Source organism: Grampus griseus (genome assembly GCF_964374135.1).
Source record: "Grampus griseus genome assembly, chromosome: 6".
In the NCBI taxonomy this organism is placed as follows: domain Eukaryota; kingdom Metazoa; phylum Chordata; class Mammalia; order Artiodactyla; family Delphinidae; genus Grampus; species Grampus griseus.
In genome coordinates this window covers 63,713,330-63,737,516 of record NC_139000.1, presented here as the reverse complement: position 1 = coordinate 63,737,516, position 24,187 = coordinate 63,713,330, and the positions used below count along the sequence as shown (strand labels likewise).

At 40.1% G+C, this 24,187-nt stretch overlaps 1 protein-coding gene across 1 annotated transcript in view; it reads left to right on the top strand.

The window, feature by feature from the left end:
- The window catches only part of LOC309824152 (FRAS1-related extracellular matrix protein 1-like), a gene marked incomplete at both ends in the record, with an annotated part of 40,328 nt that extends 33,967 nt beyond the window's left edge, over positions 1-6,361 (top strand). The window contains 2 exons of the mRNA XM_082656896.1: positions 1,449-1,793; positions 6,177-6,361. Coding sequence (XP_082513022.1) covers positions 1,449-1,793; positions 6,177-6,361 — 530 coding nt within the window. The remainder of the gene's footprint in view (positions 1-1,448; positions 1,794-6,176) is intronic.
- Between the last annotated feature and the right edge of the window lie 17,826 nt (positions 6,362-24,187).

Genomic DNA, 24,187 nt, shown 5'->3' with positions numbered 1-24,187 from the left:
TAAATTCTCTTGCCTAATCCCAAGACAATGGGAGTTTAGCTTAAGCTGGATGTATTAGTTAGGATGGATGTTCAGCTGCATGTAAGGAAAACACAACTACAGCAGCTTAAAAATTCAGGAGTCACTCTCTCCTTGTGACAAGTTGCACAGAGGTAGGTATTCTGTATCCATAATGCCAGCGGCTCTTTTCTGCTCTGTCCGTGGTCACAGGATGGTGCCTACACCTCTAGGCTTTTAATCAGTGTTAGGGGAAGGAAGAAAGAGAAGGAACAATAAAAAAAATAAGGCCATCTAAGTTTGCTCTATTTTACACTTTTCCTAGGAGCCTGATACAATGAAGTCTGATTATATCTCTCATCAAGTTACCTACTATCCCCCTAGGTGCAACAGAGTCTGGGAACCTGAGTATTTTTAAATAGTCATGTTACCATTCTAAATAAAACTAGGATTCTTGTACTGAGGAAGAAACAGAAAGTTCCTGTTGGGCAAGTAACTCATAGTGCTCATTATACTCATGTTTAATCCATAAAACCATATGGAGTGGGGAAAGAAATAGGACACCTGCCATCAAGAATTGTAATAATTTGTGCAGAGTGAAGCAATGTTTATCAGTACTATAGAAATGAAGTGGAGAGTCATAGCCCATAATGCAATGATGTTCTGGCTCAGAGGAAGAAAATAGTATAAACATTTATTAAGCATTTACTTTGTGCCAGATCGTACAAAGCATTCTACATACTTTATCTCACATCAGCTTTATGAAGCAAGGTACTATTATTACACTCACTTTGCAAATGGGAACCTGAGACTTAGAGAAGTTGACTTGTCTATCTGGAAAATGGCCGAGCTGGGATTCGAACCCAGGCCATTTGCCACCAGAGCTCTATCTCTTGCTCATTAAGCTAGTGATTCTCAAACTTTAGCATGCATTAGACTCCTGAAGGGCTTGGTAAAACATAAATTGCTGGGACCCACCAGCAGAATTTCTAATTCAGTAGGTCTGGGGTAGGACCTGAGAACTTGCATTTATAATGACTTCCCAGATGGTGCTGATGCTGCTAGTTCGAGACCACGACTCTAAGAAGTGCTGTCAGATGATGATAATGAGTCGAAGAACAATGAATACTTATTGTAGGTACACTGTTGTTTGAGTTCTCTCATCCTTAAGAGGGAATGTTAGGTAGGTATTATTATCTCTGTTTTATAGATGAGTCTCAAATAAATTAAATACTCTGCCCAAGTCCACCCAGCTAATAAGTATTACAGCCAGTATTCAAAACCAGGTCTTTGGAGCCCCAGAACCCACTAAACAATCTATGGTTTTTCCAGGTGAGGGGAGTATTGGCTGCACCGCTTTCCATTTCACACCCTCTCCTGCAGTGCTGCTTTCACTAACCTGCTGCCTCCACACCTTTTTCATTCCGCTCCACCTCTGTTCTTTCCATCAGGGGGGAAGGGGTTTCTCTTCACCGTGGCTGACCTTCAGGCTGGAGTCGTTCAATATCATCATGACGACAGTGACTCCACCAAAGATTTTGTGGTCTTCAGGATATTCGACGGCCAACACAGCATCCGACATAAGTTTCCCATCAACATCTTGCCCAAAGATGATAGTCCACCATTCCTCATAACCAATGTTGTGATTGAACTGGAGGAGGGGCAGACCATACTGATCCAGGGTTCCAAGCTGAGAGCTTCAGACATGGACTCCAGTGATGACTACATCTTCTTTAATATCACGAAACCCCCGCAGGCTGGAGAGATCATGAAGAAGCCAGCACCAGGACTGATAGGTAAGTTCTGGGCAGTTAAGATCATTTGTGTCAGAATTTGTGCTAAGGGGGACATCAAGTTTATGAGGTAAGATTCTATTATTATTATTACCATTTCGTAGATGGGAAGCCTGAGATTTAGGTTAAGTTGATCTATCCATATGGAATCTAGAAAGTTCCAGAGCTGGGCCTCAAGATAACCATTACATCATGAAAAATTAAGTCTGCTATGCAAGGTAAGAGAACAAATAAGGTTGAAGAGATATGTTTGACCTATTCTACATTATTGATAAAGAAATTTCATGAATAACATTTATTTACATTTTGTTAGAATAATTTCATAACTACTTTTTGAAGTAGGTAGGTCAGGAGCTTGACAAAATAGGTATCAAACAGTTTTACTTAAGACTGTTTCTTTTTTTAAACATATTTAATTTTATTTTTAATTAATTATTTAAAAATTGAGATATAGTTGATGTACAATATTTTATGTTTCAGGTGTATAACATAGTGATTCACAATTTTTAAATGTTATAATCCATTTATTGTTATTATAAAATATTAGCTATGTTCCCCATGTTGTACAACATATCTTGAAGCTTATTTATTTTATACATAGTAGTTGGAACCTCTTAATCCTATATGCCTGTGTTGCTCCTCCCCCTTCACTCTCCCCATGGGTAGACACTAGTTTGTTCTCTATATCTGTGAGTCTGTTTCTTTTTTGTTATATTCACTAGTTTGTTGTATTTTTTAGATTCCATGTGTTAGTGATATCATACATTATTTGTCTTTCTCTGACATTTCATTTAGCATAATACCCTCTAAGTCCATCCACATTGTTGCAAAATTTCATTCTTTTTAATGGCTGAGTAGTATTCCATTGTATGTATATATGTGTGTGTGTGTGTGTATACACACCACATCTTCTTTGTCCATTCATTTGTTGATGGACACTTGGGTTGATTCCATGTATTGGCTATTGTAAATAGTGCTGCAATGAACATTGGGGTGCATATATCTTTTCAAATTAGTGTTTTCATTTTTTTCAGTCATATATCTAGGAGTGGAATTGCTGGGGCATATGGTAGTTCTCTGTTTAGTCTTTTAAGAAACCTCCATACTGTTTTCCACAATGGCTCACCAATTTACATTCCCACCAACAGTGTACAAGGTTCCTTTTTCTCCACATCCTTGCCAATATTTGTTATTTATGTTCTTTTCAATGATAGCCATTCTGACAGGTGTGAAGTGATATCTCATTTGCAATTCTCTGATGATTAGTGATGTTGAGCATCTTTTCATGTGCTTGTTGGCAATCTGTATGTCTTTGGAAAAATGGTTACTCAGTTCTTCTGCCATTTTTTAATCAGGTTTTTTGTTTTTTTGCTGTTGAGTTGTATGAGCTCTTTGTATATTTTGGATATTAACCCCTTATTGGTCATATCATTTGCAATATTTTCTCCCATTCAATAGGTTGTCTTTTTGTTTTGTTGATGTGCAAAAGCTTTTAAGTTTTACTAGGTCCCATTTGTTTATTTGTGCTTTTGTTTCTTTTGCTTTAGGAGACAGATCCCAAAAAATCGCTATAAATTATGTCAAAGTGTGTTCTGCCTTTGTTTTCTTCTAGGAGTTTTATGGTTTCAGATCTTACATTTAGGTCTTTAATCCACTTTGAGTTTATTTTGTTTATATGGTGTTAGAGAATGTTCTAATTTCATTCTTTTACATGTAGCTGTCCAGTTTTCCCAGCACCATTTATTGAAGAGACTGTCTTTTCTCCATTGTATGTTCTTGTGTTCTTTGTCATAGATTAATTGAACATAAATGCATGGGTTTATCTCTGGTTCTCTATTTTGTTCTGTTGATCTATGTGTCTGCTGTATGCCAGTATCATACTGTTTTGATTATTGTAGCTTTGTGGTACAGTCTGAAGTCAGGGAGTGCAGTTCCTCCCAGCTCTGTTCTTCTTTCTCAAGATTGCTTTGGCACTTCAGGGTCTTTTGTGTTTCCATACAAATTTTAAAATTATTTGTTCTAGTTATGTGAAAAGTGCCCTTGATACTTTAATAGGGATTGCATTGAATCTGTAGGTTGTCTTGGGTAGTATGGTCGTTATAACAATTTTAATTCTTCCAGTACATGAACAGTGTGTGTCTTTCCATCTGTTTGTGTTGTTTTCAATTTCTTTCATCAGTTTCTTAATTTCAGATACATTTTAACAACCCTGCATTTGTACTCTCCTCCCCTCACAGCTACTGTTTTTGATGTCATATATTACATCTAATTTTTTGTATATCCCTTAACTGCTTATTGTGGATGTAGATGATTTTACTACTTTTGTCTTTTAATCTTCCTCCTATCTGTGTGTGTGGATGATTTATTACCTTTATACTGTGTGTCTGCCTTTACAGATGAGCATTTTGCTTTTGCAGTTTTCACGTTTCTAGTTGTGGTATTTTCTTTTTCTCTTAGAGAAGTCCTTCAACATTTCTTGTTAAGCTGAACTCTTTTAGCTTTTGCTTGTCTGTAAAGCTATTGATCTCTCCATCAGATCTGAACATGAGCCTTGCTGGGTAGAATATTCTTAGTTGTAGGTTTTTCCTTTGCATCACCTTAAATATATTGTGCCACTCCCTCTGGCCTGTAGAATTTCTGTTGAAATTCAGGTGATAGCCTTATGGGTGTTCCCTTGTATGTTACTTGTTGCTTTTCCCTTGCCATTTTTAATATTCTCTCTCTATCTTTAATTATGCCATTTTATTTTATTAAAAATATTTATTTTATTTACTTATTTTCCATATCATTATTATTTTTTTTGGCTGCGTCAGGTCTTAGTTGCTGCACACGGGATCCTTGTTGAGGCACTCTGGATCTTTTCATTATGGCGCGCGGTCTCTTCATTGTAGCGCTCGGGCTTCCCTCTAGTTGTGGCATGTGGGTTTTCTCTCTCTAGTTGTGGCGAGTAGGCTAGAGGGTACGTGGGCTCTGTAGTTGTTGTGTGTGGGCTTGGTTGCCCCGTGGCGTGTGGGATGTTAGTTCCCCGACCGGGGATCGAACCTGCATGCCCCGCATTGGAAGGCTGATTCTTTACCACTGGACCACCAGGGAAGTCCCAATTTTGCCATTTTAATTACAGTATATCTTGGTGTGTTCCTCTTTGAATTAATCCTGTATAGGACTCTCTGTACTCCCTACACTTAGATATCTGTTTCCTTTACCAGGTTAGGGAAGTTTTCATCTATTATGTCTGCAAATATGTTGATAGGTTCTCTGTTTCTTTTCCTTCTGGGACCCTTATAATGTGAATATTAGTGTGCTTGAGGTTGTCCCAGAAGTCTCTTAAGCTGTCCTCATTTCTTTTCATTCTTTTTTCTTTTGTCTGTTCAGCATCAGTGATTTCCATTACTCTGTCTTCCAGCTTCCTGGTCATTTCCTCTCTATCATTTAGTCTACTGTTGAGTCCTTGTACTGTATTTTTCATTTCAGTTATTGTATTCTTCATCTCTGTTTGGTTGTTCTTCATATTTTCTAACTCTTTGTTAAAAAGCTTCTAACTTCTTGTTCTATGCATCCATTCTTTTCTTGGGTTCTTTGATCATCTTTATCATCACACTACCCTTATCTCTTTCTCAGGTAGATTGCCTATCTCCGCTTCACTTAGTTCTTCTTCTGGGGTTTTATCTTGTTTGTTAGAAACACGTTTGTTCCTTTGTTGCCTTATTTTGCCTAGGTTGCTGTTTTTATTTTTATGTATCTGGTAGGTTAGTTACTTTTCCCAATCTTGGAGAAGTAGCCTTTTGAAGGAGACATCCTGTGTGTCCCAGCAGCACATCCCCCTCTCATCACCTGAGCTATATGCTCTAGGGGTTCCCCCAATGAGGACTGACTGTGTCCTTCTCTTGTGGTGGGCTGACTGTGTAGGCAGTCTTGTAGGGTTGATTTGCCCCCTGTCCAGTTGGTTGCCAGGTCCTGCCTTGTGTGGAGGTTGCTGACTGCTGGTTGGTGGGACCAGGTCACAAGGTGGTGCTGACTACAGAACCCCAGGGGGCACTGGGGCTAGTGCTGGCTCATTGTTGGGTTGAGTCAAGGTCCAGGAGACTCCAGGGCTGTTACCCACCCACTGGTGTGTTGAACCAGGTCCTGGGGCTAATGCTGGCCTACTGGTGGGCAGAGCCAGGTCCTGAAGTCTGCTTGCAGGACCCAGGGGTCCTAGAGCTGGTTTTGGATCACTGGTGGGTGGGACTACTTCCTGACACAGTTGGGTGCAGGGTCCAGGGAGTCCTAAAGCTTCTGTTGGTCTACTAGTAGGCGGGACCATGGTCCAGTTGGTCCCCATGCAGGTCCTGGCCTATTAGTGGGCAGGTCGTGTCTGCAGGCTGCATATCTGTGGCTTTCTTTCAGCTAGTGTCTGCCCCTTGGTGGATGAAACTAGTCTGGAGGCTAGCGCAGGCTCCCTGGAGAGTGGGGCTGGGGCCCAGGCTATTCTGGAGCTGGTACCTGCCCAGTGGTGGGTGCAGCTGGATCCTGAGCTCTCTGGTGGACAGGGCAACGTCCAGAAGCAGCTGTTCATGCAGGAGGTCTTATGACAGCCTGTCTGCTGGTGGGTAAAGCTGTGTCCCCACCCAGTTAGTTGCTTGGCCTGAGGCATCCTAGCACTGGAGTCTACAGGCCTGTGGGCTGTGTCGGGGCTGGGTCTTCACCCTAATAAGCTAAAGAGAAGATTCCACAATGGCGTTTGCCAGTGCCAGTATCCATGTGGTAGAACAAGTTCCCAAAATGGCTGTTGCCAGTGTCTATGTCCCTAGGGTGAGCTGAAGTTGCCTCCTGTCTCTCCAGAAGATTCTCCTAGATCAGCAAGTGATTCTCACCCAGGCTTCTATCAAATGACTGCTTCTTCCCTGGGTCCTGGAGCATGAGAGATTCTTTATGTACCCTTTAAGAGTGAAGTCTCTATTTCCCCCAGCCCTCTGGGACTCCCAAAAGTCATCCCACTGGCCTTCAAAGCCATATGCCCTGGAGGCTCACCTTCCCAAGTGCAGGACCCCTGGGCTGGGGCTTGGACCTCTTAGTCCTTTGAGAGACTCTGCAGTTGTAATTATTTTCTTGTTTGTGGATTGCCCACCCTGCGGTATGGGACTTGACTATTTTGTGACTTTGCCCTTCCTACCCATCTTGTCATTGTTCCTTCCTTATATCTTTAGTTGTAGAAGCTCTCCTCTGGTAGGTTCTGGCCTTTTTCACTGATGGCTGTTCTGCAGATAGCTGTGATTTTGGTGTGCCCATGAGAGGAGGTGAGCTCAGGGTCTTTCTCCTCTGCCATCTTGGCTGATGTTAAGACTATTTCTTGAAAATATTTTTCTAATGCTAATTTTTCTATATATTAAGGCAGATGTAGTACTTTAATTTTTCTGCTTTATTATTTATAAGCTTTGATAAAAGCATTTAATAATGATTCCGTGGACAAACTACTATACATAAAATAGATAAGCAATAAGGATTTACTGTATAACACAGTGAACTATATTCAGTATCTTCTAATGATCTTTAGTGGAAAAGAATCTGGATATATCTATATCTATATCTATCTGTCTATCTCTCTCTATATATATATCTGAATTCCTTTGCTGTATACCTGAAACTAACACAGTATTGTAAATCAACTATACTTCAATTTAAAAAAAGGATTCCTTGGGTACATACAACATACTAGACTGAGAAAACTTCTGGAGATAAATCCAATATCATTATACCCCAACACCTGGCAGACTGTTACAAAGGTATGTGATATTTTGTGGACCCAATAGGCTATCCTGTCCCTGGCTTCCTTCAGATGGATCTGTTCAATGGCATCATTTACTATCGTCATTTTGGTGGAGAAATCTTTGAAGATTCATTTGAATTTGTCCTGTGGGACAGCCATGAACCTCCAAATCTCTCAGAGCCACAGGTAAGAGTCCATCTCTGAACTCTTTCCCAAAGTCTTGTCCACAGATATCAGTTCTAGAAGATGTAATTAGAAACTACAGGAAAACAGATTTCAAAGCTCGAAGTTTGAGAAGCAATGGAGTAAGCAAAATTAAGTCAGTTTCTTTGCAACATAACTGCTCTCTTACTTTTCCACAGAGTTATGTAAATTACCATGTATGCAGTGTTTCCAAGGTTATTTAACCATCAGACCCTTCTATAAAGAGCACCTCACAAAATTTGCTTGCTTCATAACAATAACAACAAAAAAAACCCACTGACTTATTTTGTGTGTTGTGGTTAAAACATAGGCTCTGTAGTTAGACTGTCTTTGTTTTTGTCCTGTTCTTGACATTAACTGACCTGTGACTCAGTTTCTTTATCTGTAAAACAACATCCTTATAAAGTGATTGTGAGGGTAAGTGACGTAATACATGTAAGTATTGAGAACTTTCTGGCACATAGTAAGTACTCAATAAATATATTCGCTATTATTTATCATTGCTTTTGAAGAACTAAGAGTTTTACTACCACTCAAGGATATTATTTAAATATATAGAATACAAAAATAGGCTTAAGGAGCCATCATCCTATACAAATTACAGATGAGGAAGGGTCTGGGCAACTCTAAAGGGGTAGACTCCTTGCAAGAAGAGGATGATTGGTGGTAAGGATGGAAAAAAAGGCTTCTGAAAATAAGTGGTACCCACTACATATAGTGTCCCTGTTGGTTATATAATATCATCTCATAGTGTCATGGTCACTGACATTAGCCAATGCATAGATGATTGAGCTATTCATCTGTCTGCCAAGATAAAGGTAACAAATGGAAGAGCCCAGAAACTGAAGGAAGTAGGTGCTCCTATTAAGAGGGAATGGAAAATGAATCAGAAAATTCTCAATTCACCTGCTTATTGACTGAAAAGAAATCAATTCCTTTATAAATAACAACCTCCTCTTTTCATCAATGCGTAAAATTATGCCATTTCTAGATTACATTTTTGCTTGAGGCCTTAGATGATTTGATAATCCAAAATGGAAACTATGAATAGGATTTATTTCTAAATCTTTTGTTGTATCCATTCAAACTGAGTTATGTTTCTGACTAGAATACTGTATCGTTTTTAGCAAACTATAGGCCTTTTTAAAAACAGAAAATTCAGGACTCCTTTTTCCTTTTCTGCTATTGTATATTTTATAGGGCATATTTTTCATACCCACATAGATGTCAGTTTCCTCTACAGTAAAGACCACAGTAATGAAAACTTTATTGAAATAAAATTATTTTTAAATCTTGGCAAATATGTCAGGCTGAATTCTATAGATCCAGTTATTCCCCATGATGGATGGGCTTCTAAAGAAGTCATAATCATATTTTTCTCTACTTTTATTCATCTTCTTAGTCTATGTTGCAGGGGAGGCAGGGAAGAAAGAAGGGAAGGGTGGAGAGAGAGAGAAAGAAAGGGAGGGTGGGGAGTGGGAGGGAGGGGAAAAGGAGGGAGGGAGAGAGGGAGAGTGAGAGAGAGAAACAGAGAAACAGAGAAACAGAAAGACTTTTGCTCTGTTTTCATGTACCGCCTATTTTTTGACTCCTAAATATTCTCCAGCTCAGACTTGTCTACCAACATCTCTACCTGACATCTCTACATTCATTTTATTTATTTATTTTTTCTATTTGGAAGATTTATTTATTTTTTAACATCTTTATTGAAATATAATTGCTTTACAGTGGTGTGTTAGTTTCTGCTCTATAACAAAGTGAATCAGCTATACGTATACATATATCCCCATATCCCCACACTCTTGCGTTTCCCTCCCACCCTCCCTATCCCACCCCTCTAGGTGGACACAAAGCACTGAGCTGATCTCCCTGTGCTATGCGGCTGCTTCCCACTAGCTATCTATTTTACATTTGGTAGTGTATATATGTCAGTGCTACTCTCTCACTTCGTCCCAGCTTACCCTTCCCCCTCCCCATGTCCTCAAGTCCATTCTCTACATCTGCATCTTTATTCCTGTCCTGCCCCTAAGTTCTTCAGAACCTTTTTTTTTTTTTTACATTCCATATATTTGTGTTAACATATGGTATTTGTTTTTCTCGTTCTGACTTACTTCACTCTATATGACAGTCTCTAGGTCCATCCAACTCACTACAAATAACTCAATTTCATTTCTTTTTATGGCTGAGTAATACTCCATTGTATATATGTGCCACATCTTCTTTATCCATTCATCTGTTGATGGACACTTAGGTTGCTTCCATGTCCTGGCTATTGTAAATAGAGCTGCAATGAACATTGTGGTACATGACTCTTTTTGAGTTATGGCTTTCTCAGGCTATATGCCCAGTAGTGGGATTGCTGGGTCATATGGTAGTTCTATTTTTAGATTTTGAGGAACCTCCATACTGTTCTCCGTAGTGGCTGTATCAATTTACATTCACACCAACAGTGCAAGAGGGTTCCCTTTCCTCCACACCCTCTCCAGCATTTATTGTTTATAGATTTTTTGAGGATGGCCATTCTGACTGGTGTGAGGTGATACCTCATTGTAGTTTTGATTTGCATTTCTCTAATGATTAGTGATGTTGAGTATCCTTTCATATATTTGTTGGCAATCTGTAAATCTTCTTTGGAGAAATGTCTATTTAAGTCTTCTGCCCATTTTTGGATTGGGTTGTTTGTTTTTTTTGATATTGAGCTGCATGAGCTGCTTATATATTTTGGAGATTAATCCTTTCTCAGTTGTTTCATTTGCAAATATTTTCTCCCATTCTGAGGATTGTCTTTTTGTCTGGTTATGGTTTCCTTTACTGTGCAAAAGCTTTTAAGTTTCATTAGGTCCCATTTGTTTATTTTTGTTTTTATTTGTTTTTATTTCCATTTCTCTAGGAGGTGGGTCAAAAAGAATCTTCCTGTGATTTATGTCATAGAGTGTTCTGCCTATGTTTTCCTCTAAGAGTTTTATAGTGTCTGGCCTTACATTTAGGTCTTTAATCCATTTTGAGTTTATTTTTGTGTATGATGTTAGGAAGTGTTCTAATTTCATTCTTTTACTGTAGCTGTCCAGTTTTCCCAGCACTACGTATTGAAGAGGCTGCCTTTTATTGGCATATAGTTGCTTGTAATAATCTCTCATGATCCTTTGCATTTCTGCAGTATCAGATGTTACTTCTCCTTTTTCATTTCTAATTCTATTGATTTGCGTCTTCTCCCTTTTTTTCTTCTGACTCTGGCTAATGGTTTATCAATTTTGTTTATCTTCTCAAAGAACCAGCTTTTAGTTTTATTGATCTTTGCTATCGTTTCCTTCATTTCTTTTTCATTTATTTCTGATCTGATCTTTATGATTTCTTTCCTTCTGCTAACTTTGGGGTTTTTTTGTTCTTCTTTCTCGCATTGCTTCTGGTGTAAGGTTAGGTTGTTTATTTGAGATGTTTCTTGTTTCTTGAGGGAGTATTGTATTGCTAAAAACTTTCCTGTTAGAACTGCTTTTGCTCATCACATAGGTTTTGGGTCGTCATGTTTTCATTGTCATTAGTTTCTAGGTATTTTTTGATTTCCTCTTTGATTTCTGCAGTGATCTCTTGGTTATCTAGTAGCGTATTGTTTAGCCATGTTTAGCCTCCATGTGTTTGTATTTTTTACAGATTTTTTTCCTGTAATTGATATCTAGTCTCACAGAGTTGTGGTCGGAAAAGGTACTTGATATGATTTCAATTTTCCTAAATTTACCAAGGCTTGATTTGTGACCCAAGATATGGTCTATCCTGGAGAATGTTCCATGAGCACTTGAGAAGAAAGTGTAATCTGCTGTTTTTGGATGGAATGTCCTATAAAAATCAACTAGGTCCATCTTGTTTAACGTATCATTTAATGCTTGTGTTTCCTTATTTAGTTTCATTTTGGATGATCTGTCCATTGGTGAAAGTGGGGTGTTAAAGTCCCCTACTATGATTTTGTTACTGTCGATTTCCCCTTTTATGGCTGTTAGCATTTGCCTTATGTATTGATGTGCTCCTTTGTTGGGTGCATAAATATTTACAATTGTTATATCTTCTTCTTGGATTGATCCTTTGATCATTATGGAGTGTCCTTCTTTACTTCTTGTAATAGTCTTTGTTTTAAGTCTATTTTGTCTGATACAAGAATTGCTACTCCAGCTTTCTTTTGATATCCATTTGCATGGAATATCTTTTTCCATCCCCTCACTTTCAGTCTGTATGTGTCCCTAGGTCTGAAGTGGGTCTCTTGTAGACAGCATATACACAGGCCTTCTTTTTGTATCCATTCAGCCAGTCTGTATCTTTTGGTTGGAGCATTTATTCCATTTACATTTAAGGTGGTTATCAATACATATGTTCCTATTACCATTTTCTTAATTGCTTTGGGTTTGTTATTGTAAGTCTTTTCCTTCTCTTGTGTTTCCTGCCTAGAGAAGTTTCTTTAGCATTTGTTGTAAAGCTGGTTTGGTGGTGCTGAATTCTCTTAGCTTTTGCTTGTCTGTAAAGGTTTTAATTTCTCCGAACCTGAATGAGATCCTTGCTGGGTAGAGTAATCTTGGTTGTAGCTTTTTCTCTTTCATCACTTTAAAAATGTCCTGCCACTCCCTTCTGGCTTGCAGAATTTCTGCTGAAAGATCAGCTGTTAACCTTATGGGGATTCCCTTGTATGTTATTTGTTGCTTTTCTCTTGCTGCTTCTATTATTTCTTCTTTGTATTTAATTTTTGATAGTTTGATTAATATGTCTCCTGACATGTTTCTCCTTGGATTTATCCTGTATGGGACTCTGCTTCCTGAACTTGATTGACTATTTCCTTCCCATATTAAGGAAGTTTTCAACTATAAACTCTTCAAATATTTTCTCATACACTCTCTTTTTCTCTTCTTCTTCTGGGACCCCTATCATTCGAATGTTGGTGCGTTTAATGTTGTCCCAGAGGTCTCTGAGCCTGTCCTCAATTCTTTTCATTCTTTTTTCTTTATTCTGCTCTGCAGTAGTTATTTCCACTATTTTATCTTCCAGGTCACTTATCTGTTCTTCTGCCTCAGTTATTCTGCTATTGATTCCTTCTAGAGAATTTTTAAGTTCATTTATTGTGTTTTTCATCACTGTTCGTTTGCTCATTAGTTCTTCTAGGTCCTTGTTAAAAGTTTCTTGTATTTTCTCCATTCTGTTTCCAAGATTTTGGATCATCTTTACTATCATTATTCTGAATTCTTTTTCAGGTAGACTGCCTATTTCCTCTTCATTTGTTTGGTCTGGTGGGTTTTTACCTTGCTCCTTCATCTGCTGTGTGTTTCTCTGTCTTCTCATTTTGCTTAACTTACTGTGTTTGGGGTCTCCTTTTTGCAGGCTGCAGGTTCGTAGTTCCCGTTGTTTTTGGTGTCTGCCCCCAGTGACTAAGGTTGGTTCAGTGGGTTGTGTAAGCTTCCTGGTGGAGGGGACTGGTGCCTATGTTCTGGTGGATGAGGCTGGATCTTGTCTTTCTGGTGGGCAGGACTGTGTCTGGTGGTGTGTTTTGGGGTGTCTGTGACCTTATTATGATTTTAGGCAGCCTCTCTGCTAATGGGTGGGGTTGTGTTCCTGTCTTGCTAGTTGTTTGGCATAGGGTGTCCAGCACTGTAGGTTGCTGGTCATTGAGTGGAGCTGGGTCTTAGCGTTGAGATGGAGATATCTGGGAGAGCTTTCGCTGTTTGATATTATGTGGGGCCTGGAGGTCTCTGGTGGACCAGTGTCCTGAACTTGGCTCTCACACCTCAGATGCTAAGGGTGGCAGCCTGCCAGAGTACCCAGATCCTGTCAGCCACATGGCCAGGTACGTGGGGAGGTTCTTGCCTTTTGGGAAGTCTGAAGTCTTCTCCCAGTGTTCAGTAGCTTTTCTGTAGGAGTTGTTCCACATGTGGATGTAGTTTGATGTATTTGTCGGGAGGAAGGTGATCTGCATGTCTTACTCCTCCACCATCTTGAAGGTGCCCCCTCTGGCTGGTGGGCGGCTGCAGCCAGCCGTCTCCAGGTGGCGGTGAAGTCGGGCGGCTGTTCTCGCTGACTCCGGCAGACCTCTGCATTCAGTTTAAACTCAACATGTTCACAAGACATTTAGCATATTTCCCTGAAAATTTTCATGAAACCACTGTAACTAGAATCTTTGAAGTCATCCCTACCCCCTTTCTCTCGCGTATCTGCATAACCAGTTGGTCAGCTTATCTTAATAAATCTACTTGAGAAATTTCTCTCATCTGTCTCTACTTCCCCACCCCACCGTCATTGCTTTAGTCTCAGCCTTCATCCTTTTTGGACTAGATTATCCTCCACATCTGTCATATGGTCTCTTAAGAATAGACGAGATTAGCCACATCCTTTTTTTTTTTTTTTTTTGCTGTACACGGGCCTTTCACTGTTGTGGCCACTCCCGTTGCGGAGCACAGGCTCCAGACGCAGGCTCAGCGGCCATGGCTCACGGGCCTAGCTGCTCTGTGGCATGTGGGATCTTCCCGGACCGGGGCACAAACCCACGTCCCCTGCATCGGCAGGCGGACTCCCAACCACTGCGCCACCAGGGAAGCCCAGCCACATCCTTTTAATTGAGGACAATTAAAACTCATTGTTGCAGTAGCAGTATGTTTAGTAGAGTACATCTAGTGTCCATTTTTTCCCAGCTCTCCCTCTTCTGATGTGTGGCAGCTTTAGCTCATTCAGACTGTGGACTGGCACTCCCTATAGAATCACCTGCTCCAGGAATCATCCTCTGATGCTCCTATTCCATACCTGTTTCCCCAGGCTTGACCATCTGGTCCTTTTATATAATCTGATATGAAATTACTATAATGTGAGGCCATTATTTTATTGGATCAACTGTGAGCTCATTTATGACAGGGATCCTAATTTGTTCATCTCTCTGTCTTCAGGTCTTGGTATCTGACTCAGAGTAGAACCTCCAGAAATGTGTGTTGGTTCCAGAATAAACTCTGGTTCTTTCAACTTTTACTGAAATGAGGGGGAAATAAGAAGACCCAGACATGTGGCAGGGACTGGGGAAGGAGTAAGACGCAGAAGTAATAAGTGTAAAGCTTTAGTTTTCAGAGTTTTCAGGAATTAGTTGTGTGCATAACAAAAAAACAAATATTTTGTATGTGTGTGCGCTGTTAAGAATTACCGTGTTGTAAAACCCTGATATCATCACTGAAGCTCCAGTTTTTAAGGGACTCAAATGATCAGCTGCTCTGTTTGATGACTGCATCTTCAGTGTGGATGAGTATCCAGTCATGTCTTACAAATATGAATGTATTTAAAATATTCAACAAAATCTGTAACTTTCAGCTGTTCAACTCCAAGTACAGATGAAATGGTTACTTGATGGGAGCTTTTGTGATCAGAAGGTTCCCCAGTCACTGAAGATTAAACTCAGGCCCAGGATTGTTTTGGCCATACTGTGAGAACACCTCCTTTCATAGGGGCAGAAATCAAAGATCTCAGGTGAGAATCTATTTAAAACAGGAAGGAAGTTACACAAGTGGAGATGCTTCTTACTTCTTCTCATCTTTTCCATCTAGATACTCCTACTGAGAGATCTACCTGCACATCAACAAGATATTAGCAAGAACCCCCCTCTCTTTCTACCTTGGTTGCCATGACTGTCATCAAATAAAGCCTCACCTACTCAATTTGCTTTTGAAAAATATTTTATTAGGTTATTACAGAATTGTTTGTATCACTACCCAAGTGCTTATCAACAGAAGACTGGTTTAAAAAACTATATCTGTACGATGAAATACTATCAAACAAACCAACCAAAAATACCAGTAAATCCATGGAAAATATTCTGTATCTTAACTGTGGTGGTGCCTTGACATGTATATAAGATTGTCAAAACTCATCAAATTATATACTTAAACTGAATGTAGTTCATTGTATGTAAAGTAGTCCTGACCAGAAAAAGGAAAAAAAAGAAAAATGTTTTCTTCTTTATTCCTCTCAGTAGCGGGCTTTATAGAATTTATACCTTAGATTTTAACCCGGGGGAGAGTAACGTTAGCAGTAAAATGGAGAGCGAAACCTAAGGATAGAAGAGAAATGGAGAAAGAGGACTAAGAAACAGGAAGAAAGGAGCAGATGCCACAAAGTCCTGGGGGCAAAGTGGGAGGAAGGAGTGCAGCATGACCAGAGGAGAGAACAGGCACCCAGAGTGGGCATTTATCAGAAGTCAGACCGGAAAGGGGAGTGGGCAAAACTAGCATTGGAAATAACTCCTGGGGGTGAGAAATAGCACTGGATCATCTCAAAGGAAGATGCAAAAGAAGGAATCAGGCAGAAAGCAAAGCTCAGTGCAGAGAAGGGATCAAGAACCCAGGTCTACAAGGAAGGCAGATAGTAGCCAGTGGAGTATCATATTGTGAGCTGGATTCTGAGGGTCAAGTTTAGTGGTTGTCATTTTATATACTGAGTTATTACTTTATGTTCCAGTTCCCTGCAGATCTGTCTGTGGGTGCTTGTGGCCGTAAGTAGACTGGATGCATGTAGGGGAAGGCAACAAGCAAGAGCCCAGTGCCTAGTATGGGCCCTAGTTTTCCACTTTGTGGGAATGGGTATTTAATTAGGTCTTTTTTACAACCAAATTTCAGTAAAAACGAGAAGACTTTATTTCTCTATGTAGTTTGTTAAAATAGGATCTTTCTCGCCCGCAGAACACAGACACAATAATTATTTGGACATGCATAAATACGTAAAGACACATCAACTTAAGCGATCAGAAAGCATGTTGAAAAATGTGCCCACCATGAATTACTACTGGGGTATAGAAAAGCATGCTTGTACATTCTTTTTGCACAAAGAACGCACTGGAGAATAAATTAGCATAGAAAATGGTCTCTTTGAAGGCACAATAACTATTGTTTCCTTATTAAGTCTAGTTTTTCAATTAAATGGAGCTTCACTGATCCACACCATGGCTGGGATGTCCCATAGAGAATTTCTGAACTTTAGAGATTAGCAAAAAACTGTAACTGGAAAAAAACCATGACACAGATTCCAGGAACTGGAGAAATGACTGTCATTGTGTTCCTTTGTTTTGATTACTGAGTTTAGTTTCTAATTATTGAAATGCTTCATAATGGAATAGTAAATATGCTGTATGCTTTTGTAAAAGTAATGAAGGATGGAGACGGAATTAATTTATTGAGCACCTACTACCAGGTACTCACTGTGCTATCAGCTATCTCATTTGATCCTGACAGCACTTCACTATAATAGTCATCCTTATTATTCCCAGTGTAAAGAGAGAAAAACTGAGCCCCAAAAGGGTTAAATTATTTGCCCCAGGCAGCAAAGTTTGTAGGTGGCTGAGCTGATGTTCCAGTCTTTTTCGTATCATAGCAAAAGCTTAACCATGTTTTAGTTTTTGCTTTGTATGTTAACTTAAAAAAGAAATTCTCTTCATTTTCAAATTGGTTATTGTGAACACCATTATCTTAGAAAAAATTGGCATTGCTGATCTGTACTTCAGTGACAATATTAAAATAAATCAAAACCAGAGTCAGAATACTTTCATGCATCAGGCTGTGCAACGACTCATGATGCCAAGCAAATGTACCATTTCAAGAGAGAGTAATTGCTTTCTCCCAGCCAATCATGGATTATTGTAAAAAAAAAATAAATGTGATGGTAAAAAACTGTTTGGCAAAATCTCCTTTCCCTCTTGCAAGATCCAAACCTATGAATGTTTGAGAAAATTCTTAACATCACAAACAGGGCATGTTGACTCATTCAGTGAGGAAACACCTATAAAGTGCCTCCTGCCTACAAAATACCGTGCCAGATGTGGTGGAGCTATAGAAATGAGCAAAATATTTGTTGAGCACATAATATATGCCAGACATTTTATCTTCATGGTGATATTTGATCTTCATAAAATTCTGTGAGGTTGTTGATATTATGCTTAATTTACAGATAGGAAAATTGACACTCAAAAAAGTTGAGTGACCTGTTCAAGATCAGTAACAGCTACCAAGTGGTTTACCCAGGACTTTAACTGTCTGTTCACTGCCAAATTCCATGTGGTTTGCACTATACTATGATCCTCCTCGTGGAACTTTCAGTCTAGGAGAGATTTACATGTAAACTACTAACTAATAATACAAGACAGTGAAATAATGATGTTTACCAAGGGATAACCAAAATTCAGGAAAAATTAATTCCAACTGAGAAATTGGAGAACGTTTCAAGAAAAACCTTCAAGGGTAAGAAAGACTCAGGTTGCTGGAGAGAGCAGGAGAAAACCATTCCAGACTGAAGGAACAACAGGATTCAGAGCATAGAGCCATGTTTGAGGACTAGGTCTGGGTCCACTGAGTGCAATCAGGATGCTGGATTAATGTTGAAAGGTCATAAAAGATAAAGTTGAAATAAAGAGTGTGTTTAAACTGTGAGGGGTCTTGAATACCATGCTAAGGAGTTTGAATAATTCTATCCCTCCTGGGGGGTTAAGATTTTCTTTTTAACTTTCTTTTTTAAAAAATTTTATTGAAGTATGGTTGACTTACAGTGTGTTAGTTTCAGGGGTACAGCACAGTGATTCAGTTATTCATATATATGTGTGTATATATATATATATTCTTTTTCAGATTCTTTTCCCTTAGAGGTTATTGCAAAATAGTGAGTGTAGTTCCCTGTGTGATACAGTAGGTCCTTGTTGGTTATCTATTTTATATATAGTAGTGTGTATGTGTTAATCCCAGCCTCCTAATTTATCCCTCCCCTGCCTTTCCCCTTTGGTAACCATAAATTTGTTTTCTATGTCTGTGGGTCTATTTCTGTTTTGTCGATAACTTCGTTTGTATCTTTTTATAGCTTTTTGAGGAAGTGAATAACCTGATTTGACTTGTATGTTTTAAAAGATAACACCAGAGGTATGAAAAGTCAAAATGAGTTATTGGAGTTAGGGCTGATGGAAAGCCGTTGTGATGATGTAAGGAAACTATGAAAACTGGAGCAAAGTCAGAAACAGTGGGAATGACAGCTGTGGGACTAGGGTGTGGTTACTGTTTAGAAAATTTTGTAAGTACAAACTCCGGGACTTGGTGATGTGTTATATGTGGGTAGAGAAAGAGGAACCAAAAGTAATGTTGAGGTTTCCAGGATCTATGACTGAGTGGAAAGAGGAAGAGAAAGCCCAGGTTGCTGGTAAAGGGAGGTGTAGAAGTAAAACCAGGAACATATTTTGTGTATTATATGCCTATTCTATAGCACTCATGACTGCATTAACTATAATTGTGATAATCATATTCTTAAGTTAGAATGAAAAATGGGTGGAGAATGTTCCATTTTTCACGTTCCTACTAACTCCCCAATCTTTTCACTGGAAGTGTTTTACAAAATGGCAGGTTTTGAAAATCATAACTGTGACTGGATGATAGTGGGGTGGCTTTCTTTGGTGTCTTTTTGGTATTTCAAATTAATGGTAAAGATAATTTCTTTCCAGGTGGTGACAATCCACATCACTCCAGTAGATGACCAGCTTCCAAAAGAGGTTCCTGGAGTTTCTCGACATTTGGTTGTTAAGGAAACGGAGGTGGCCTGTATCACTAAGAAACATCTACATTTTGTAGATACAGAATCATATGACAGGGAGCTGCTCTACACAGTAACCACTCCTCCATTTTTCTCCTCTAGCCGCAGGTACCTCTACGAAGAGTCATCACCTGGGCTATTAGTTGAGGGTTGCGTTCTAGGATTGAGTTGAAAGTGTCAATGTGTACTACTGTGGTTCACTTGCTTTGTTGGTCACACATGAACTTATATTCAATTCAGCATTTATTCTAATCTCAAACTTGTCTCATACCTCCCTTCAAAAGCTATATTAATTGGTAAGTGGCCTGCAGCCTGTAGTGTCTTCAGCTTAGGGAGGCTTAAAACAGTCTTTAATCCCTTTTTCTAAAGAGAATACTTTTTTTCTCTTTAGTAAAATGTACTGAGTCTTCATCGTTTTATTTTTAGATATTGCAGCCCACAAAAGTGGTCATATTCTCTGATTCCAATCCAGAAAATGTCATGAATATACCTTAGGTTTGTATTATCTACCAAAGGATAGTGAGGAAACGTTTTTAGGATGAGTATCTAACTACATCTTATTGTAGTTAGATTCCCTTTCATCATGTCAGAGCAGAAATTCTGTACATACTTTCTGCAGTCATGATGAGAATGGCATTCATGATACTAGACTTAAGGCTAGAACCTCCCCCCGCCTTGATATAAAGAGAGAATATAAAGATGGAACATTTGATTTCTTCCTACAGTGAATACTTTTAGCTTCAGAAAATTTGGTTGTGGGCTACCATTTGATTTAATTTTTCTTACTGGGAAAGTTAGCTGATGTGTTCTCTTGTATTTTTGTTTAGACACTTGGATGCTGGGAAATTATTCATGGTAGACAGCATACCAAGGCTAACCAAAAACCCTGCAGCTCCAGGGTTGAAGTCATTCACTCAGGTATGATGCTATGCTCGTGTTGACAAACATGACGGAAGTGTCCTCTGAGAAGGTACGGTGCTCCTAACGTTGCACTTGAGAGTATTGGCCTTTGACATCTGTCACAAGCAACAAATACTTGATGTCTATATTCTTTCTGCTTGCACATTTCCATTAAGCAAGTGACATGTAACATTTGAAAATGCTTGATCAAGCTGGATATGATTGTAAAATCTCGTTATAATTCAACACAGTCTTTTGCATCAATTTAGGTCCCTGGCTTAGGGCTCTGATTTAGGGACCTGGTGCATATGTTTTTACTCCATCAAAGTCAGTTCGTCCAATATCCTACCATCTTAGTTTCCTAGGGCTGCTATAGCCCAGTACCACAAACTAGGTGGCTTAAAAGAACAGAGATGTATTGTCTTACAGTTCTGAAACTAGAGGCTAGAAGGCTAGAAGTCTGAAACCAAGGTCTCAGGGGGGCCACCATCCTCCAAAACCCTGTTTGGTCGGGGGGCAGTGGGGTCTTACCTTACCTCTTTCCATTGTCTAGTGGTTTGCTGGCAATCTGACATTCCTTGACTGGTAGATCATCACTCCACTCTCTGCCTCTGTCACGCCATGGCTGTGTTCTCCCTGAGTCTCTCTCTTCTTATAAGGAACAAGTTATATTGGATTAAGGGCCCACCCTACTCCAGTATGGCCTTACCTTAACTAATTACATCTGCAACAACCTTGTTTCCAAGTAAGGTCACATGCTGAGGTACTGGGGGTTAGGACTTCAACGTGTCTTTTTTTGTGGGGGACATAAGTCAGCACATGCTATCTACTGCTTTCCAAAATCCTTCATTAGCCCTCTCCCTGCTCCTGTGGCCTCTGCTCTGCAGACCTAACTAGAGGCCCAGTAATGATGAGTGATTAGGCAGCAGCTACCCCTGAGCTGCTGAATCTCTCTGTAGTTAGAGGTTGTATTAAATGAGTATGTCAACCTATGTGCTAAGTACTATTATTTTTTTCATTTTGTAGGTAAGGAAACAGAGACCTCACAAGTTTAAGTAGCTTGACTGATATCACACAGCTACTTTGTGGCACAGCTGGGTTAAAATGCAAGTCTCCTGTCTTTCACAGAGTTGCCTGGCTTCAAGCACTTGACGTAGTCACTTAATTTCTTTGTTCTTTTCCCTCCTGCTTTTAGAAAATGCGATTTGTAAGATAGAGCTTTTTATGATCTTCAAATTGATGATGGTGGCATTTACAATGTTCCCTATCAGTGAATGAGACAGGTATCTTAGACTTAGGTCTCTAAATGTCTCTCATCCTGGGAAATTGGCACCCACATGTCCGTCTTCATTTGCTTTGCAGCATGCTGTGAACTATATGAAAGTGGCCTACATGCCACCCATGCAAGATATAGGCCCCCACCCCCGACACGTCCAGTTTGCCTTTTCCGTCAGTAACCAGCACGGCGGCACTTTGTTCGGGATCTGCTTTAACATCACGATTCTTCCGGTGGACAATCAGGTCCCTGAGGTAGGCGTAATGCTTAATGTGAAGGATGAAAAGGCGGGGAAGACCTAAGGGAAGAAAGATTTTGAAAGCCTTACTCAAAATGCTAACTTCTCTTTAGGCTCTTTCAAAGAACTTTTTTATTTTCCAGCTACAGTGTAGGAAAAGAAAGCATGGGGAGGGGGAGTCCTTCACCTCCTATGGGACTTTCTATCTAAAAGATGAGATTTTCTAGTTGCTGAATTTGGCATTATTTTCAAAGCTTTATCAAAATCTCTTTCCTTTCTGCTGAGTTTCATGTGTTGATCAGGTGAAGGGGATTAAATTAGGAGTCTCTTAGCAACCAGATAGGCTTATTTGCTCTCTCCGCAGGCCAGCTATGCTGTTCTGTCATCTAAATAAGCTCTTTAATTTTCTAAAATGAATTAAGATGGACCCTTGCATCCTATGCTGTTCCACTCCCCAATGTTTGTGTAAGCTTTAAAGCACTTGGGTCTCTCATTATAAATCAAATTACAAAGGCGATGCTACCTTGTGCATCTTATCTGCGAGGCTGGGATTCATGGTGAGAATTTGTTCCCTACCTGCTCCCTCCCCATCAGAGCACTAGAGTTAATGAGGGTGGCTATTCCTAGGTTTGCTTTTTCCCTCAAAAGCGGAAAGTGTGATTACCCATTCATTAGGAACCAGAGGGGACTAGAACTCACATGTGTCTCATCCCTAAGGAAAGAGGCCACCTTCCCAGGCAGCCACCTGGAATATGGCCAGGAAAGCACGGATGCTCCTTTTTCTTTGCTCTCCTCACCATCTCTAAGCTGCCCAAAGTTGTGGAGCAGAGGTCTCACCCTGCAGGACCAAGGGGCTTACCCAAACCACACAACTGTTTTGATGAGTCTAGATAATATTTGAAAATAATGAGTTGCCAACGCTTAAACATCAGGAGGTTTTGTATCAGGTTTGGATTTCTGGCTTCTCTTGAAAATTTGGAAGCTCTGGCAACACTGAGTCCACTTCCCTACCCCCACCCCACAGCAGCTGAACAGGGCACATTCCCCAGTCACCCAAGTCCCCACCCAACTCAAGACACCCATTTACATCACTGGCTTGACCCCGCCAGCCTCTGAGCTTGCAATATTTGGTAGAAGATGGGCCCAAGAGCTCACAAAAAAGGAATGTAAACTATGTTCTTTGCCTCCTTCCCTGTCAGGGACCAGATCATGTTCCCTGTATAAAAAATAGTTTAGAATGTCTCTTAATTTTTTTATTTTTTTTTGCGGTACGCGGACCTCTCACTGTTGTGGCCTGTCCCGTTGTGGAGCACAGGCTCCGGATGCGCAGGCTCAGCGGCCATGGCTCACGGGCCCAGCTGCTCCACGGCATGTGGGATCTTCCCGGACCGGGGCACGAACCCGTATCCCCTGCATCGGCAGGCAGACTCTCAACCACTGCGCCACCAGGGAAGCCCAGGAATGTCTCTTAATTTGATTAGATGTTATTCAGACCATCCTTTTCTATGTATGAGATACGTGCCCTGAAATAGCCCAGCATCTAAAGAAGCTAATGTGTGTTATAGAACAATCACAGAGAAACAGTTTTTTATGCCAAGCTGTCCAGCCTCTTGCTAGAGAAAGATGATCTGTGGTAAAAACCAGAAAGGGTGAAGTGAATAGTTACCTCCATCATTTGAAGGTAAATGGAATAGTTACGAGGACTTGGGGCTCAGGAGGCTAAGTGGCTTCTGTCTTTTTTCTACAGTGGATGGGACAAATGAAATAGTACTGTAGAGAACTGAGAGTAGTAGAAATAAAATTAAATGAGTGGCTTCAGTGAACCTAGTCATGGGAGTGGTTCCCTGGTGTGAAAATCCACAGTTATCGCTGGGCTAAGTGATAACCGTTAGGGGATCTTGACACCATGCTGGCCTGAAGTTCCAGAAATCCAAGCACTGGGTTCAGGCAGGGACTAGAAAGTGAATAATTAATGGGGGGGGCAAATTAGCTTTTAGTTTTTTAAAGTTGTCCTGAAATACATATATATTTAAAAATCGTCTAATGAGGCAAAGTATATTCCTTGAAACTTAGCATCTTGGGATATTAATCGATGCAACTCAGGACAAAATGAGGTTGGCGGACATGGACCATGTTTCAGTGGTAATAATCCTCTTTAAATAAGAACTCCATTTATTTCTTTCTCCTACAAACAGTGAAAATGTAGGTTTGGCAAAATCAGAGTAAGGCACTTAGGAAGGGTGCGGGTGAGTGGCTGTAGGGAGAAAAGGCTCTTTATGTCGTCCTTTGCTGGCAGAAGTAGTTTATTACAGAATACAAGGCAGCTGTCCCAGGGAGCATGGTCTCATCATTTCCATGATCCAAGGAACTGCCCTTGGGGCGGCTGTGCCCTGGTGGGTGGGAGGATGGAGCAGGGCTCTGGGTGGAGGCTGTGATTTCTTGCTCACTTCCCTTTCCTCTGCTCATTT